Source organism: Tinamus guttatus, unplaced genomic scaffold (genome assembly GCF_059628265.1).
Source record: "Tinamus guttatus ecotype Peru unplaced genomic scaffold, ASM5962826v1 Tinamus_guttatus_pri_ptg000060l, whole genome shotgun sequence".
NCBI classification, from domain to species: domain Eukaryota; kingdom Metazoa; phylum Chordata; class Aves; order Tinamiformes; family Tinamidae; genus Tinamus; species Tinamus guttatus.
In genome coordinates this window covers 8,123,396-8,143,485 of record NW_028288594.1, presented here as the reverse complement: position 1 = coordinate 8,143,485, position 20,090 = coordinate 8,123,396, and the positions used below count along the sequence as shown (strand labels likewise).

The window sequence follows — 20,090 nt, the reverse complement described above, 5'->3', positions numbered from 1 at the left end:
AGCAGCAGCCCACCATCAACATCAAACGCTCCCGCGCTTGTTTACTCCCGGACGAGCCGCTCCGCTCCCCTGGGGCCGCACCGCGGGCGGCCGCGGCTCCCTCCGCAGCGGCGGGGCCCGCTCGGCGGCGCCGGGAGGGCGCGCGGGTCCCCCCGGCGCCTCCCGCTCCCTCCCGCCCCCCGCGCGGCCCCGGCCGGGAGGCGCCGTGCGCGGCGCGGACCTGCTGGCGGCGGCGGCGGCTCCCGGCGGCGGCTGCCGAGGCCCGCGGGCGGCGCGCGGAGCCCGCGGCGGGGCGGGCCGGCGGCCATGGCGCCCGCGCCGTGGGGGGTCCTTAAAAGGGCAACGCGTTCCGGAGCGTCGGGGACCCACCGGCGACTCACCTGGGGCTGCTCACGGTGCCTCGCGGCCGCTGGGCAGGACGGAGGCGCGCGCAGGGCCCACGCACCGCGGCCGGGCAGGAAGAACGCAGGGGAGGCGTGGGCAGCGCCCCGGCCCCGCGCGGGGAGAGGGGGACAATGCCCCTTTAAGGAGGCAGGTCCCACTGGAGGAGGCGGGGGAGACGCCCTCCCCCGCCGCGAGCGCAGGTGGTTGCGCCCGGGAGGGAGGGGGCGGCGAGCGCGAGGTGGGAGCCGCGCGGCGTGAGGGGCGCCGCCATGTCCGGCCCGCGGGCAGCGGCGGGAGAACTTAAAAAAAATAAACAAAAACGAGATTATGTTTTGAATTCGCTAAGGCCGTGGCGGTTTAGGGCGGAGCTTTAGGGTGCCCAACCCCACTTTCACAAGATTTCTGAGTTTAAGATAGGGGGCAATTGCCCCCTTCTTTCTGTTTACCTGTAACAAGTCCTCATGGGCAGAGCAAGGGCAAAAACCCGCAGACAGCTGCAGTCTTCACGCTGGGGTTTAAATAACGCTCTTGCAGGGGCCCTGAAGCTTTCCAAATACTTTGTCTATGGGTACACATAGCAATAAGTAGGGCCTGCTAAATAAAGCAGCATCATCTACAGACTCATCCTAGCAATCTGCACACTGAAACTGGGAGTTGTAAATTCTCACCACAGGTGATACTGCTGGACACGCAGCTTGTTTTTTAAACAACATTTGAAAGGACCAGCTCAATTCGGTAAAAATAGAGATCACAGGGATGTTTTTCTCATTTGCTGTTCCCATTTAGAAGGAAAAAATCCCACTGCCTTTAGCCTCAGTAAATGCAGAGAGCTGCATTTCAGTTAGGGGTATGTTTTCGTATGCATAATTTGAGACCTCTAAGACAGAAAACTGCATGGAAGTTAACAAACTCCACTTACCAAGTATATTGCCCACTAACAGTAAAATGTTCTAGGTAAACCAAGTCCAGATTTGTTTAAAATGCCACAGTATTTGGGAATCCAGCTGCCTAACCCCATCTGTCAAAGTAGACACTACAGCTTGTTACTGGGATCAATCATCTCACAGATATTTATTACCTTCCAAATTCATCTAGGAAAGAAATGGTCTGAGGTAACTAGTAACTCCCAAGCCCAGGAGACAAATTAGCTATAATGAGAAATGCTTTAGTACATTCTCAGTACTGACCTTCTGGTAATCCTCAAGTGTTGCCAACTGAGCGGCAGGCCGATTTTAAGGTTAAGTATCAGTTATTTTAGCACCATAGCTAAAGTGGATAGAGGGACCTAAAGCAGAAGAAACAAGGCAAGTGTAGGAGAAAGGCAAGATTCAAGTTCATGACTGGACTTTTAATCATTAACATAAGTCACAAAACGGTGGCATCTGGACACTTACTACCAGAGGAGCAGGGACTGCACTTGCTCACAGCTCCCTGAGGAAAAACAAAACAAAACAAAATTGTTACATTTAACAGAAGAAAAAAAAAAAAAGCCCATTCATTTATCTGGGAAGTTTTCAGGTACCAAGTCTATTCACAGTGCAGATCAAGTAACTAATGATCTGCATAAAAATGATGCTTAGCTTCTAGCAGAGACCTGTATCACACAAATGGTTCTCTTTTCCCTTGGTTAAGTGTACACCATCTAGCATTTTCCTACTTAAGTGTTCCATGCAATACACTACCTGCCATCTAGAGCACATCCAGTTCAACTTGCCACCCATCTGAAGTATTTCCTCAAAATTTGCTTCTTTCCTCCTCCTCACTCCTGTCACCACCCTGTGGCTCTCGGCTTCCTTTGTCACTCCAATGGAACAACATCTCCACTTGCCTACTTCATATCCAGCCTCTTACTACTCATCATGTAACTACACTGACCTTCCTCTCCAATTACTGCTTGGACACAACCCAAGTGTAGGCACAAGGTCTTATAACTACCTTCCTCCTCTCCTCAGAGGCTTTCCGAGTACTTTATCTCTTAGTACTTCAAATCCAACCACCCCGTCCTCACTTTAAAGCCCTAAAATCAAGTCAAATTAAGAACATGTTGGTAGCCCCTCCTGAGATTTCATCCTCTGCCTTCTCTTCTACATCCCTTTACCCTTCTCTTACTACTTTAGCTTGGAACATCCCCCTCCCTTTTTGGCACTATTTGTTCCCCTTTGTTATTACAAGTTTCCATCCAGAATTTTTATTCTTCACATCAGTAGTCCTCATGCCCTTCATTTCGTCATCAGACTATATTCCAAGCTGAGCACTTTGTCTCTGAAATACATTTAAATTTAACAAATCTCTAAAAAAGATGAACATGGAGTTATTCTCCCCAACAATACAAACTGCAGTATATCTTTTTTCAGGTAAAAAATCCTTAGGTTCCACTGCTAATGTCACATTTTCTTTATGTAGGCAAACAATTTCATTCCTGTTAACGCAGCATCTTTTTGAGTGCTCAGTGCATAATGTACACATTTTCATCTTATAGTAAAGCAGAATTATATTTACAAAATGCCATCTAAAAATGCAGAACACAGATGAACATTATTTGGTATCATAATTCTGTAAAAGTAGCATAACAAAGCCGTGTGTACAGCAGCAAGAAAATAGCAAAAAATTAAACTTTAAATTACTAAAGCACATCTTTATTTTGCAATTAAACAATTAAGATCCACAAGTAAACTATATATGTATTTTCAAGTCTGTACCTAGACATCTAATTGTCAACTGAAATTGAATATATCCACAAAATATGCATAACAGCATCTTTTTCACATAATAGAATGAAATTTTACTTAAGACTAAAACAAGATTTGTTAAATTGTAATTAGCATGTTAATTCTGGGAACTGCTGGTTTTCTGTAGAATGTTAGTTTATCACTTTATTGGCAAGAAACTTCATTTTATCAAAATGAGGACAAATACATAAGGCCCTTTTTAAAGCATACAGTAGCTGCAGTGGTAAAAGCTGAATTTGTTTTTACATTGTCCAGTGTCGACCAATTTCAAGTTTCCATCATTTTCAGTCAACCACCCTGGCTGCTTAGCCAAGATACCACATTTTGTGGGTTTTTTTTTTTTCTCCCCCTTGTGTGCTTTTTAATCAATTGATAGGAAGAAACTTCCCCATCCTCTCAATATTTATAGAAAGACAGAAACACCAGAGTTAGCCTAAACAACAAAAGAGCCATTCAAATCTGAGATGATTTTCTTCACATGTGATCATAGAGCAGTATGAAACTGAGATGAAATTTGAGAGCTCAAAGACACAGCTGGAAATGCAAATTAATTACTAGACATGACTAGCAAAAATATTGCCACCATCTGATTGTTAATAATGATCTAGATGATCTTCCCTTTGTATTTACACATAGTATAGCACCTGTTACAGAAGAAAGAAATAATATGCACAGACCTGCCAAATTGACTGGTTAAAATGATACCACTGATAAGTGAAGCAAACTTAAACCAAACTAAAAACAAAGCTGTACTGAGAAAGCAAAATCTTAGTTTCCTTATCTTAATTTTCCTTAATTATTATGGGTTGCAATTGTGGTGCCCAAATGCACTGAGATAATTGCACTGGATAGTTTATAGTCTAGTCTTTGTGGATATATTCTAGCTAAACAACAGCTTCATGTAAACTGTGCAACCCCTTCACTCATGTCTTAGGCCCTCGGCCTAGGAGTAAAAGGATGACAACTTCTTTAAACTCTGTTGTGCATTATTATCTTTAGTTATCAAAATTCAAATAAGTTAAGATAAAAAAATACTGATTTTGAGCTAATGTTAAAATAATGCTAAGCAAAAACATTTACAATAAACATAGCTAAGATGCAGTTATCACAGAGATAAATTTATGAGTACCCTGTAGTTTTTATCTGCACTTTTTTTTTTAAATGCAGACTTCTTATTTTTAAGTCAGAAAAACTGAGATGATAGAACTATTAATATCTATTATCTGAAAATCTGTCAGTAACATACAAAAAATAAACCAGAAACAGTTGCAACAACAGAAAGCATTCGTACCAGGGTCTAATGCCAATTATCTCTGTACAGAAAGCCATTAAGCATCTCTCTCCAAACCCAATTTATTTTGTCCAAGAGTTCAGTCAGTAGTAAGCATGAGATAAAGTGCTACTATTCAAACATCAAATACTTTGAAAAAAATCTCCTTTTAAAAATGTGTAAACTTGCTAAATATGAAATAATGCAGCCAAGAAAACATCAGCCAGTCTTTAAAACCAAATTCATGTTATGGCCAATTAGGTCAGCAGTTTCAGTTCCCAAGAAAAAAATATATATCAATTTTTTGAATTTTTTTCAACTTTTATAAAGGGATGTACTTCTCCAGTTCTCATTAGCTGAGCTCTCTGGGTGAAACACGCCAAGGGCAGCAGCAGCAGCTCACGTGCCACTTGTAGCTGGAGAGGCCCTATGAACTGAAAAGGTGCACGCTTGTGGCAACCACTAGCAGAGGCAAAGCCCATCAATGATGGCAAACTTTGCAGACTACTAAACTGACCAAAAAAAAAAAAATTTTTTTTTTTTTTTTTAAGTTCAGTTGGATAACAGAGACTGGTCAAAACAGTTGCATTAATACCAACAAACTGTTTTCCCCTCCTAACAGCTTTCCAAACAGCACTAATTATTCAATTCTGCAATTTCACATAAGAACCACTTTTAACCAATGCGTTTATTGTGCTTTAATCTTTCATCCCAGTACTAAATGCAGCACTGGAAAAGATCTTTTCCATTCTCTAGAGAAAAGGGGGGAGGTCTTGGATTAGCGAGTGTACACAGCCAACCATGCACCAGAGATACTGAGAGTGACAGAAAGCCTACACGTGACATTAGGGAGCACTGTTCCTGTAGCGTGTGAAAGTCCATACATGTAAAGTTTGGATTTGGACCATGATCCTTTCCCTCCCTTGATCCTGAGGAGGGAGGGCTCTTCACCAAGCGTGTCCTCAGAGCGGGCCTGCGGGCACAGCTACGAGCCCGGCCTCAGCAGGCTGCTTTTGCTTGGGGGACCTGCGGACAGGGGCTCTCACTAATTCCCTGAGCCCTCAAATGTCGCCCACACACCTGCACACACTGTCGAAGCTTAAAAATCCCACGCAATCCGCTCCACAGCGGACGTGGCGCTCCAGCACCTCCGTGCCGGAGAGTCGGGAGCTGCCAAGGCCCCGCCGGGGCACAGCGGCGGCTCCTGCTCCGTCACCTCCTCACGGCCTCCGCTCCCTTTCTCCAGGGGACGTTGCGCCCTAATCTGCTACCTAAGAGAAACACTGCTCTTGTCTCTAGGAGACATCAGCAAAATTCTGAAGGATTTAATATGCTTAGAAAAACTTGGAAGAAACCTGAGTTAGCATCAAGCATAACAGGATAAATAAATTTTCTCTTTTTCATTATTGGGAGAGCATATGTAACTATAAAAGCAGTGCAGTTTATTGCTTAAGGCTTATACATTATTTAAAATACCAAATACTTGCAAATTCACTACAGCTGAGTGTTGAAGAACTCATTTATCTGCTTTATATATAGCAGTATGTCTCAACACTGACTGGCTGACAATGATGATTTATAAAACAATATTTGCACCTTATTTCATATTTAGCAAAAATAAGAAGAAATGCCCTCATGGAACTCACCCACCAATGTTTTTATGTTAAAAAAAAAAAAAAAAAAAAACACCTTCAAATTCCTTTGAAATAACAGATGGTGGTGGCAATTTCCAACCTGAACTAAGAAGGAAAACAAAAGTCTTCACGTTATACATTGGCACAAAATTGTCATAATATTGCTCTTATTTACAATGAAAATTTTTCTTCCTTTCTAACGGGAATTGTATCATGGAAGTGTTACAAATGTACTCATTGCCCCACCAACCCAACATCTTTTCTAAATCAAATGGTATGAAAATAATTACTCATAAAATCCAACAGTCATAACATTAACCACATATAGGTCATTATGCCTGAAAGATACATTCATGTTTTGCACAGAAGGAAACATACAAACTTATTTTTTATTTTTTAAAGATAATAAAGATCTTTCTAACCCAAAGTGAAATAATTAGCAGTTTTTTTTTTTTTGGGGGGGGGGCATATAAAAATATTTTAAGGCCATTTATACCACAACAGGTAGTAACATTTGAACAAATGATGTACAGTGCAGTGAAACTTCAGAGTTCTTCTCTTTCCCAATTAAGTTTGGATTAACACTATTATCTGCTTTTGAGAAACCAAAAAGTGATTTGTTGATGGTCGATTATAATCAAATAGTTAATTTTATTTTTTTTCCCACTGCAACTGGTTAGTACAGTCAAATCAGCTTAAATCAATGCAGATGAAGATTTTGAAGAGTCCCATTATTTCTGCCTATATCTGCAATCAAAACAACAACAACAGACAACTAATAAATATCCCACACACACAATTGTGGTATAAATGGGTCTTTTGAACTCAAACTGCTTTGGCAACTTTACATAAGAATATTTTACTTTGTGACATACAAACACTATACAATTTACTATAAACTCTATTTCTGCTTTCCCTCAGAAAGAAAAAAGGCAAAAGCTATTTTAACTTACAACTTGCCTAGGAAGTTTTATTTCAATACAATGGATGAATAATTTTAGTTTTACACATGAAGTACTTAGCTTAAAACAACCTTCCAGCTAGCCAGCATCATAGCTAATAAAATTGTTGCATGGGAGTTAAAGCTTTTACTTTCCTAAAGAATAAAATTTTCATTGCAAATGGCTTTAAACAAAACTGAGATTAAAGCTACTTTATTACCTTCAGGTTCTCAGATCCAGAGATTCTGACAAAAGTCATTTTCACTGAGGGAGAATATTGATTTATGCAACAAATCTAGAAATATAAGTAACAGGGCCATAGGCCATCTAATATTATTTTGCTTTCTAAAAATATTTAAAACTATATCTTGCATTTGGTATTGTGTTTCTTGTTCATTACTAATTCATTAGCCAGGATTTCACTTTGCCAGAATCCCTTTTCACTTAATATTTCATAGCTGCTCTTTCTAATGTCCACAGAACACAGTATATTATATTATATAATTCTTCAATAGTTAAAAAACTTTCTCAGTGTAGAACTTTCCATTTTAATCTATGCTCTATACAGCTTATAACAAAATTGACTGGATAAAATATTTTGAGGAAAACCAATAAATTAAAACTTTTAAATATAGGGCATAAAATAATATTGTTGCAGGGCAGTCAAAGAAGCGACTGATTTCTTTTCTTACAGTATATTAAACTGGACATCTTGTTGCTAACTTGTTTTTTTTCCCTTATACTGGAAAAATATTGAAAAGGGGCATATACATGGATCTTTAGAATGAGCTCAGATACTGTATGACAGAGACACTTGTTACAAAAGTTCTATCCAAAGAGGAGGCAAGGCAAACAAACTGTAATTTTGCACAAACAAAACAACTGGGATCATGAAGGAATTAAAGTTTTGGGGCAACTTGACAATGTTCTCCTCCTTTGTCCCCTCCCCCTACTATACATATACTGATCTATATATAAAGGCAGACCTGTATGAACATGGCTTGAAATCAGCTATGAGGGCTTAAAAATAATTAGTTAGCAGATAATGGAATTGAATCGCATCTGTTTTTAACTTAAGTTTCAGTGCTATTAAACAATTATGTCCTTATTAAGACAGCTATTCTCAAGAAAAGGATAAAACAAAGTATCAGCTCCTAAAGACCTACTAGCATTTCCCAGTAAGCTGCCAGTAGGGACCAGCTGAAAGGACTGAAGGAATGTGTCAGGTTTTTCACACAACTACAAGGCAGCAGCAAACAATGCTCATTCAGAAGTTGGCAGAGGTGCGTTTGCTACCGAGTAGTAGCATGCAGGTACTTGAGAAGAACAGAGGGAATGGTATTTCCATGACCCCTTGCAGTTACAGGTTCCAAGCACCAAGGGCCCTTTTCAAAATCTGAACCCATTAAGATAAATATGACAGGACGAAACCACCCCCACAGAATCACGAGTGCCTTTTCACTGGATGTACGCTCTAAGTCTCAAGGCACTTATGGGGTTAAGACACAAATGCATGCACTAGTTCCCATCACGTAATCTTAAATCACATGAATCAGAATACACCAGTGTATGACACACAAGCTGTGTCAAAGAAATGCTGTTTATTATTTTATTTATTTTACAAGATGCTGGTAAGTGGGCATTATGCAGCTACTGCTGGGTTAACACAGATGCCAGCTTTCCTCTAGCAACCAGCTGGTCTCTAATAAGGGTGTCGGACAACGTGTGCTGCATCAGTAGGCAGTGTGTATCTAGTATTGGCAATATTGCTAATGTTGTAAAAAACAAAAGTGAGAGTCTGTACATAGTAAATAAACCTAGCACTGGAAAAAGACCATGGCTTAGTGTATTTTTTCATTTGTTTTTCATTTTAAGAGACATGGGTGTAAAACAGAGTGAAATAATTCCAAGCCTTGTTTGTAGCAATTCAACCAGAAGCGCAGAATATGGCACTACAATGAAATATTGAAGATTACCCTGAACACAATTAGTTCTTTCAGTTTATGGTTTGTTCGGAGCAAAGCATGAAAATAAAGTCTTCAAACGCATGAAGGTTAGAAGAGTTTCAGAGACTGATTTTGTTTCAACGTAAAGTGCAACAGTGCTGAAGTTTTCAAAGTCCTTTGTCAATTCCTTGCTGTACTTCACTACCATTTCCTGCAAACAGTATTATGGCACAAAGAATGCTGCCAGTTCATTACAGAGGACAGGACTCCTCAGCTGACATCCTAGCTTTCTTCTTTACTATTTATTTATGCAGTGATGCTTTTAAAGGTTTGTCAAATCCTTCTTCATACACCTTCAAAATAGCTTCACACACAAATCTGTATTGACTCTGCAAAAAAGAAAAGTAGATTCACTTTATTGGAAAGAAATATAATGGAACCTTGCCATATGGAAGCAAAAAGGGTCTCCGAGGTTTACGATCCCATTCACCTGACGTTCTGTGCCTCAACGATAGTTTAGAAAACACAAAACAATAGGAAAGCTATATGAGAACATCTTGTTTCTAAACAAAAGAATGGAATGAAAGGCATTTGAAAATGCATGCCAAAAGTCATAGCCTCAAAACCATTTCCATCCTGACATGTCATCTATTTAGGAATTTTTCTATTCTTCATTTTTTAAAGTCGAGTTTTTCTAACCTAAAGTTTGCATGCACTTGTATATGGTTCTTTGCTCTATTTACATTAATTCTTACACGCAACTGCCAACTATTTCTCAGAACTGGAGATAAAAAAAAAATGTTTCATGGTTTTAAAACCCTAGGATCCCAGCTGCTGAGCAGTACTGAGGGTCTTACTGCATTTTGCAAGTCTAGCAGCTCCAGACATAAGACGTCACTACTAGCACTTTTTAACCAAGTAATAGCAAAAAATCATAGAATGGTTAAGGTTGGAGGGGACCTCTAGAGATCATCTAGTCCAACCCCCCTGCACCTAGAGCACAGGGTGGGATCCAGGCGGGTTTGGAAGATCCCCAGAGAAGGAGACTCCACAACCTCTCTGGGCAGCCTGTTCCAGTGCTCTGTCACCCTCACTGTTAAGGAATTTTTCCTTAAGTTCATGTGAAACTTTTGATACTTTAGTTTCTGGCCGTTTCCCCTAGGTCTATCAGTGGCCACCACTGAAAAGAGGCCAGCACCATCCTCCTCACTCCCTCCCTTGAGGTACTTACAGACCCTGCTCAGGTCCCCTCTCAGCCTTCTCTTCTCCAGGCTGAACAGGCCCAGCTCCCTCAGCCTCTCCTCATAGGGCAGATGTTCCAGGCCCCTGATCATCCTTGTAGCCCTGCGCTGGACTCTCTCCAGCAGCTCCACATCCCTCTTGTACTGTGGAAGCCCAAAAATGCCCTCACAGTCATCAAATTAGACTATTGTCAAACTGAACTGAAACAGTTATCATTTTGCAGAGGGCCATGAGTAAAACTCTACAGCACAGCAGTGTATATGCTGTCTGCAAAGCAAGCATCCCTGTCTCCCTGGTGCAACAGACACCCCGATCGATGCAGTCACTGTTCATGCTAGACCTTCAATGGGCTTAAGCAACGGATTTAGCAACAACATCACTCATGACCTTATCACTGCATGTGTATTCATATAGAAAAAAATATACATGTTTCTGTAAAATAGTTGTTTTGCCCTAGGCACTGTTCCCTGAAGGACCTTTTCTTGGCCTGCTTCACACAGCAGTCATGCACGATGCCATCTTGTGGACAGTGGCCGAATCTTTTGGGACACGCAAAGGCAGGAAGAATCAGCATAGCTCAAGCTTATAAAACCTCTTAGATTAAAAAAGTCTCTTATCCTTTTTCCCCCGCTGATGCAGTAAACACCTATGTTCCACTGAAACATGAAACTACTGGTTTCTCCAAGAAGAAAATGAGAAGACCACAAGGTACTTAGCACACGCTGAAAAAATAGCTAAATCCTTTTCCTGATGCCAGCTCCTCCCTTTATTAATAGAACTCTCTTCCTCTCTATATATGCCATAGACATGTATAAATCCATACTGCACAGTCATCCCAAACAGCCAGAATCATCCCTTATTCTTCTTCCCTTATTACCATCATCATCTTTTCTGTCCTAGTTGCACAGTAAAACATTTCATTCAATTGAATGTGAACACTGGACAGCAACATTGAACTATGGATGACCTACAAACAGAGGTCTTTTTTTTTTTTTTTTTTTTAATTGATTTGTGTGTTTTTCCTCCTGTCTTGCACCTTTTTATGCTTGTGTTTTACACTACTCCCTTTCTTAACCGTAGTCATTTTGGCATTAATTTCTGCCTGGAGCCAAGGCAAAGGTGTCCTCTTTGAAAAATCATCAACAGCAGCCTAATAAAAATATATCCAACAATACCTAACATGAAATTGTTCTTCTTCGACACAGAATAGCGAGCATGATACTCACAGGAGTTTGGATCATCATGGCTCTTTGATCTCTCATGGTTCGTACAATATCCAATGGATAAACGGGCTGATTGCACTCAATGAGACACATGGCTGTCTCCATAGTGATAAGAACTCCTGTCCGCCCAATCCCAGCACTGTTAACAAAAAATATGAAATGAAAAAGCATCTTGAGAATAATTCACACTTAAACATGTATGCTTCTTAAGTACACTGTACATTTCCAATCAATTTGATTATTACTGGGATGACCATTACTGAATGTCAGCTGATTTGATAAAACCGTATGCCCTTAAAGTGATCCATATCTTCACATTTGAGAATAAGGAACAGAACACTTATCAGAAACCTTTGAAGCATGAGAACAGTAATAACTGTCTTAATATTAAGTAGTACTACAGAGATCCAACTTGCTATGAACATGTAACAACAATTCCCATTAAGTACTGTAACACATACATTTCAGACCAACAATTTCATTAAAATCATCTTCAGTTTAAAAGAGAACAATACTAAAAATTTATCTTTCCCATTTTACATATATACAAATGCTATCTCAAATAGGAATCCTCAAAGGCTGAACGTTTTATCCTGAGCATGAACACTGGCTTGTTTTAAATGCATTTTTTTCACATTCAAAAGTGTCCCAATTTTGAAATAAAATAGAATTAAAAAAATATATTTATTCTTGTATGAACAGAAGACCAAATCCCTACATTCAAAGATATTTCTTTAAAACTCTGACCAGAAGGTGGCATCGTGGCTATTAATATGTATTTCCATTATATTAAGGGAATTTTATGACAAGATGTAAATGTGCTGTTAATGTTTAAATTGCTAAATAGGATTTTAAGTTCCTAACTTTAAACACAAAGAACTTATTTGTTGAATACTCTATCGAAATAATAAGGAAGCGACATTTGTCAAAGAATGTAAGGACGCATTACAACTTGAGAAGATTCAGAGAATGGCAACAAGGATGATGAAAGTGTGATAGTTTCATATGATAAACATCGTATGTAGGCTGGGACTCTTAAGTTTGGACAAGAAATGACTGATGGAGGGGAAACACTGAGACATGACAGAAGACAAGCAAGTCGTGAATGGCACGGGCAGGGTGGGTGACCAAATCTCTCTTCTAGTACAGTAATTATAAACTCACTGAACTGTTAAAATAATCAGATCCAAATATGTGGAACTTTTTGCCACAGGAAGGCAAGAATGCACGAGCTCAGGAACAAGAACACAAATTTATTTGGAGAAGAAAAGCTTTAGGGTTTTGGTTAAACCTTGAAAATAGTTTAAAAATGTGTCATCTTAAAGTACACGTTAAAATATCATGTAGCCTGAGAATCTTCAAACTTCAGTCAAAGTGTCTTTTATTTCACTATTTCATTTTTATTATGGATTATTTATCTGGCCTTTATAGAGCTCTGCTGAACAGTCACTGGAAGACTTTCTAAATACCTTTTGCCATCTCCCTGAATTACTATAGAGACTTCCTACATTTTACTTAAATGACAGATCAATACTTGCAGACACTCAAAATATTTAACAAAATGTGATTCTGTGTTAAGAAAAAGTAATTGCTTCATTTACATGTTGAGCTTTCCTGTCCCACCTAGAACTGAGATGCACTAGATACTTACTTGAACAAAGCACAGAGAAAATTCTTAATGAAAATAAATTAGTTTGGATGATTTAGTAAAGTTGGAAAAAAAAATGAATACCTGCAGTGAACAACAACGGGTTCTTCTCTGCCAGCCCTCTTCTTCCGCACAAGACACACGAAATCTAGGAAATCACTCGAATCATCAGGAACCCCATGATCAGGCCACGCTATATACTGAATTTGAGTTAGTTGGCGGCTTTCTTCTTTCTGATCAGTGAAATTGTTCAGTGTAATTAAGGTCCCATGGAAAAAAAATAATTAAAAAGAAAATCAATGGTACACTTATAACAACTTGTGCCCGTAATAAAAGTGGCAGCAGGCAATTAGCAGAGCGGTCAATCTTACCCCGTAGGTGTACAAGCAAAATGCAAGTCCCAAATTATAGCAAGACAAGCTGAGCAAGAGCAGCTAATATCTTACTGATCAAATGACAGACCTCGTGGTGGTGGGGTGGGGGCAGACAGGCCATTCAACGCCCTCCTATTGACCCAGTGTGAATAGCAATATTGTTTTGGCCTAATCTGTACTTGTAATTTTATCCAGCATACTATATATATACACACACACACGCACACACATTAAGCATATTACTTCTTTTCCTACTTCCTCCTCCTCCCGACCTCCCAAAGAATCATGAACAAATAAACCTGCCTTAGATTATTGGCAGGAACAGGCTGTACAATCTGCGTAAAAAAGCAGCATTTCAAGGAACAGGAGTTGCCACACAGTAGATTATCTTTTGGCATGAAAATATCCACAGAGGTTCCACTGCTGATAATAAATGAGCAATTCTCTCACTAGCACACAGGAAAGGACTTGAGCTGCAAACTGCCCCAAAGGCAGCTCTGCAAAAGTGGCATCTAATCTCAAAATCCAAGGACTGAGAAACAAGTATGTAAACTAAATTCCAGATACCTATTTCCAAAAGTTTCTGGAGACTGAAAGGCTAAGAGAAGAACCTGAAAATTGCACATGCCCTGGAAATCATGTTACACATGTCCTAGGAGGTCCTTGGTTACATCTAGTGGCCAATCCTAAATCATTATGCCTCAGCAACATTGATCTACCATCTACCTGCACACGGGCTACACAGTCTTCAAGCTGGAATTAAGAAGTGCTTGCCTCTCAAGAAAGATTTTGCAGTAGCAATAATGAAACACCAGTAATAGCTGGTGTTTTGAAAACTTTAAGACAACAACTAGTTTCTCAAGTTCTTTAATTACTCTCTTTCTTTAGCCAGGGCATTAAAGGCAGCAATAAAGATTGTTTTTCAAATATTAACCCATTTTAATGGGATTCAAAACCAATTAAGAAGATTAGGGAAATGGAATTCTTGTGATTCAGCCAGTAAGCATATTTTGCTAATGAAAAGTTCGTTATCATTCTGAGAGCAGAAGTCAAACGAGCCAAGTATTCGGCAGCAAGACTAGTTTTCTAAAGTCTCCTAGAAACGAGTCAGTTCTATGTGGCTATGCCATCAAGCTGAAGAGAATGTCTGACTAGGCAGTTTAACACTGAAGATCACACAAATGAAGCACAAGAACTATATTACGATTTTACCTCCAGGTTAGTCAGCGTCATTTCTCGAAAGACATAAGCAGGGTTTCCTTCTTCTGAATGACACGTGATCTGGAAATTCCCGTACGATGCGCTCCCCGATGGCTCTGGCCAGTACTGGTGGCATTTAACCTACGGCCAACACATGTTTGAAGATGTCAATGTTTAGATTCAAAGTTTTTTTTTTTTTTTAATCTCTTGTTCCTTACATTCAGTAAAGACTATTTTTTCACTTTGTAATTACTGTTAGCTTACTTACCGAAGAGTAATTAATTATTGCCTATGAAATAGAGTATCAGGGAGGTTTCCTGCTCCTGTTTTCAGCAAGACAGAGGCACCAGCTCTTGAGGCTAGTGTAATTGAAGATGGGTGCCTCGTAATTTCAGTACAACTTTTAAAAAGGCGTATTTATAAAAGATTTTGTCTCAACACCTCGACGGCAGAGCAGCTGCTCTATAAACATTTCCACTCTAAAATCCTAAATCAGCCCTCTCAAAAGCGCATTTATATGAGAAAACTTATGAAAATAAGAGGAAGGCTGTAAGCAACAAGTTGCTAAACTAATGCAGAATCTGAGGGGATGTGGATGGTAGACTTCAGCTATCAAATGTAAATGCAAAGTCTAAAAAATAAGATTTTATTTCTTAATGGCTATCGAGGTCATTTCAGCTCAAGTGTACTTTCTTTTTTCATTTTTACAACCCACCTGGCGATTCTTTAAGAGCAGCCAGATTTGCAGACTTCCTGCTCCACTGAGACAACCCGGCATGCAGTGGGATAGTGGTGTCAGTAGCCTCATGATCAGCTTTAGAGCAGGGAGTCTGCCTATGGGTATAAGACAGATAAGTCCTTTTATTTCAGTATTTAGCAGGTCTCCAAAGAACTCCACAACTATCATTACTGAGCAGGTAGGGAAGCCTCAGAGAACTGCTATTGCAAGTCTGTTCTTAGCAGATCTGCAAAGAAAATTCCAATAAATTTGCACTTGTACTGAAATTCCCTCTAATCATTTTTACCTGGAAGCAGGCAACATTGCGCTGCTAATATTGAGTCACTGAAAAATGGTTTGAAACCATTAAACTCCCTTTTAATTATTTTAATTATATTTAGACGCCTGACCTCCCACAGAAAATGCATAGTTATTAAAAACTATTTAGTATATATACAGATAATTGACCTGAGGTGTGAATTGATCAGAGCACTCATAACCTACTACCTACCTGATCCATCATGAAAAGAAATCCTAGGTTAGCAGAAATTCCACAAAGCTCTTGTTTCAGACTGTCATTTCTGCCAATGCACTCAACCATCCAGCCCTACTGTGAATACTCCAGACTATAAACCTGGTAGTTTTGGAATTTTGCTGTGTATATGACCAGATATAATTGTTTCAACTGTCTCCAAAGAATGAAGACGAAGCAATGAATCAAACTACCATGGGTAAACTACAGATGGTGGGGTTGGGGTGAGAGCTGAAGCACCATACACAGTTCCTATTAGTTCCTATTTTCTTAATTTTTCTGTTGCTAATACTTTGCATTTGTATAGACATTAGTAAAAATTTTTAGATTTTCATTTTAACAGGTATTCTCTTGAGAATACTCCTGAAATAATGGTATTTGATCTTAATGCTACAAAAATGACTTAAGTTGCCTTAAAGAATTGATCTATGCATATCAAAGCAGTATTCTACAAAAGCTTCTTCAAGTGTCCTTGTTTGAAGTTCAGACAAAAAACTCCTAAGCAGTAAATTCTTTATTTTACAACAAGGATTCCAGAGAAGCCTATAAATAATTTAAGAAATTGATTAATATTTCAATGCATTTCAGCACTGGGGCAAGTTTTAAAATTAACTACATTAACAATATCAAAAGGTTTAAAACACAGGAGTCACAACTGCAATAGTACTAAGAACGAACTGCCACTGAAAAAAAATCAAAAACATATAAGCATAATTAATAGGATCTTTCTCTAATCTTTTAAAGGGCAGTCAGCAACAGATTTTTTAGAATATCATGCAAATGGCATATAAGCAAACCTTTTACTTACTCTGCCTCGTTCAACTTGAGTAGTTAACATTACAACCATAGATGAGCCTTGTTCCCAAGTCATCTGCCAAAAATCAGGACAAGTGTTCGGTAACGGACCTTGACAAGCAATGTACTGGTTTATTATACTGGAAGAAGGGATTTCCATCTAAGACAAGAAACAAATCATTATTTTAATCCTTACAGAACTCTATTCTCTTGACCAATGTAACTCCGGCATCACAGATTTAGTTTTTAGTGAATATGTACAAAACAACACAGAAAAATCAACCACATTAATTCTATCTACCATAAGTCTGTCTACTTAAGTTGGTAGCTAACAATCTTTTAAAGTACTTTGCACTGAAAACTCTTACCCAGGTGCACTTCACAGACAGTTATTAATTGCTATGAACACATGCAACCAACATTAAAGATTAAAAAAAAAAAAAAAAAACACAAGAAATATACAAGAAAAAGAACAGAGTAGTTTGCCAAAAAATAAGTGTAAGCATATTCTTTAACTTTTAATCTTGGAATTTCATTTCTGTTTTCTGTTCCTGAAAAGACAAATAAGTAGCTGTACTTTTTTTTTTCTTGCTCATGACAATAAATGGGATGTAGAGGTTCGTTCAGATTAAATTTTACTGATGTTGAACATTACTGTCACAGTGTGCAATGAGTGTGCACCACAAAAGTGGCAATGAGTTCCTCTGTCAGAGGTTTATTACAATTGAAAAAATCCCTGTAAATACCATGTAGCATTAGCTAACATTTCAACCCTAAATTTCAAGCCTTCTGATTACAGGGTTTTATCCATCATTCTAGCCTAAAATCTTTAAAACTTTAATTTTAAGATTTTGCTTTTTTGAGTTTTGCATTGAAATCTACTAAATTAAGTTTAGAAGCTTTTTTTTTTTTAAAAAAAAGTACTACTCACATTTATATAATTTGCATTGATGTAATCTTCATTACTTTTTAAAATAACCCGTGTAGCATCATCTGAAAAAAAAATTAAAAGATGTTACTTATTTATTAATCACAATAAAATACTTTTAAAACACATACACAAGCACACATACTTACAAGGCGAAATGTCTCTGTATCTATTTTTGGAAATGTTTTGAGGTAATTTGGCACAAGACATAGTCATTCCAGGCTTTTTCCTATACAGTTGCTGGAAAACAAAACAAAAAGCAAACAAAAAAGGTCAAAAGAGAATAGATGCAAAAGACTCTTTTGTGTATTACTGCCTAGAGACAACTTTTAGAACATGAGTGACTGAACAGACAAAGAAGCCTTCAACAACCATGGAAATATTTTCCCCATTCAGAAGCTAACACTGCATGAAGTTAGTTCTATTGTGGCCTCACTGAAAAAACCAGCACGTGGAGCCATAATTTCCTTCAAAAACAAAGTGAACATTAACTGTAGAGCTTCCAAAAACGCACTGATCTGGACACAAGTCAGTGGGATGAACATCTAGGGGAAGTACCAGGTACAGACAGGCCACGTGGTGGTTTAGGGCGAGCAGATTGTACAGGGTATAGACTCCCTGGTACCCTGCAGTTGTTTCACCGTTTGCTTCAGGTCTCCTTTCATTCTTCATTGACAGCAAGTGAATCACAGCCTGCAGTTCCACTCCACTTTGCTGCAGAAAACCTGCTTTCAGAGGTTCCCACCCTTTGATCGTGTGCTACCCAAACCCTTGTCCTGCAAACAGCATCAGCCAAATGACTAAAAAAAAAGCAAATCTGGAAACTTTTTAAATTACATAACTGCAAAAAGCTGGAAGCAAACGATAAAGCTATTTTTAAGTGACAGAACATAAAAAGTAGCATAAGGATTATTCTGTGTGATAACTGCACTTGTAGTATTTCAGCAGAAGACTACATTTTTATGTCATTCTTTTGAGAACATAATTATTTTGCTACAAGATACTGACTGTATGGAAACTTAGCAGAAAATGGCTCTGTTTGAAGCCTTTCTGGATAGTAATTACTTAAAACTTCTACACAGCCAAAGGCAAGAGAGTACTTACATCAAACTGAGCCAAAACAGTTCCAGTGATAAGCCCGTCTGCCAGCTGAATCATGGATTCCCTCAGAGCATTATCATCTTGATGGACACCATCAAGTGGAGATTTCTCAGGGATGTACTGGAAGTCAGGCTCACTCTCCAGTTTCTCTTCCACAACATCATAGACGGCTATAACAAGGACATGAAGACTCAAATGTGAAATGCTGTTGGTTAGTTCAGCAACTTTTATTTTATCTGAGTAAGAAAGTGTCCAAAGTCACCATGAGGACTTGTATACACAGAATGGGAACACAAGTGATTAGCACAAATAAATGAATAAAGAAAAACAGTTTGTGAGCTGGCTGAGGTACTCTAATTTCAATCATTTTGATTAAGCATTATTTAATTTCTCATTCTGTTTTATTGCTGTGTGACTGTATTGAGGTACAGAATTAAACCCAGCAACCATCTGCAGCCAACACTCCAACAGCGTATGTGCTGAATACATTGCAAAAGGTGTTATTTAAACTGCATTTTTAGCACTTCTATTAAGCATTACCAAGTAGGAATCATACCAGTAGCTTTGGACAGTTTTAAAAACATACGGAACAGTTTTACATATATTGAACCCCAGAGTCACTCTAGAAATAACAGAACATCTGAGGTGGGAAAGGAACTCTAGGGATCATCTGGTCCAATGCTCCTGCTCAAGCAGGGTCAAGCTGGTCACCCAAACACTGTTGGGATGGGGGTGACAGTTTGAAGCAGTAATTGGGTCAATATATGCTTTTTTTTGGACTTTTCTATTAATGAGGGAACAAGAGTTTTCTTTTTGTATTACATATAGATCACTCACCATTGGGTCGAACAAGGAGCACGAGTTCCCCTGAGTGTCTCTCACAGCTCGCTTTAATAAACATAACAACTTGATCATGGGTGTGTTCTGCTATATCCCTGCCGTTAATCAGTACAACCTGGTCCCCTTCATTCAAACGAGGGACACAGAGATCAGCCTGCAATACAGAAATAAGAAAATCCTGTCAAACAAGTCGTTCCCATTTTGTCACCTTAAAATATCAACTTAAAATAACTACGCTCAGGGACATGAAGCCTACCAGCCGAGTTGCTATGGTTGCCACGAAAAAAATCTAAGTGCTGCACAAAGCAGAAGACAGTGACATTCACATGAACACATCGATTTGCAACTGGCAGGGGACTGTCACTGTGCTGAGTCTTTCTGCAGCTGTTACTCCACACCTCTGGTTGAAGTTGAAAGCTCAGCTGAGCTCCTCCGTGTGAATTAAATTTTCTACAGACAATAAAAGCAGGGCGCTCTAAATCTTCAAAGGGAATGGAATTACATCACTGAGCCTTGTCCAAATCAGTTTCACAGGTTTAAAAGCTTTAAGGACCATATATCACACGGGTTGTGGCAGGAGTAAGG

General features: G+C 39.0%; 1 protein-coding gene across 2 annotated transcripts in view; it reads right to left on the bottom strand.

The window, feature by feature from the left end:
* Positions 1-8,540: 8,540 nt before the first annotated feature.
* PTPN4 (protein tyrosine phosphatase non-receptor type 4) overlaps positions 8,541-20,090 on the bottom strand; it is a 54,630-nt gene continuing 43,080 nt past the window's right edge. The window contains exons 18-26 of one of the 2 annotated variants that reach the window (XM_088519545.1): positions 19,503-19,659; positions 18,669-18,835; positions 17,714-17,804; positions 17,568-17,629; positions 16,650-16,796; positions 14,604-14,732; positions 13,102-13,250; positions 11,373-11,508; positions 8,541-9,293 (exon numbers count right to left, since the gene is read on the bottom strand). In XM_088519545.1, the coding sequence (XP_088375671.1) occupies positions 9,207-9,293; positions 11,373-11,508; positions 13,102-13,250; positions 14,604-14,732; positions 16,650-16,796; positions 17,568-17,629; positions 17,714-17,804; positions 18,669-18,835; positions 19,503-19,659 (1,125 nt within the window). In that variant the 3' untranslated portion in view covers positions 8,541-9,206. Of the gene's footprint in view, positions 9,294-11,372; positions 11,509-13,101; positions 13,251-14,603; positions 14,733-15,306; positions 15,426-16,649; positions 16,797-17,567; positions 17,630-17,713; positions 17,805-18,668; positions 18,836-19,502; positions 19,660-20,090 lie in introns of those variants that run through there. The other variant, XR_015913074.1, reaches the window with a different exon arrangement.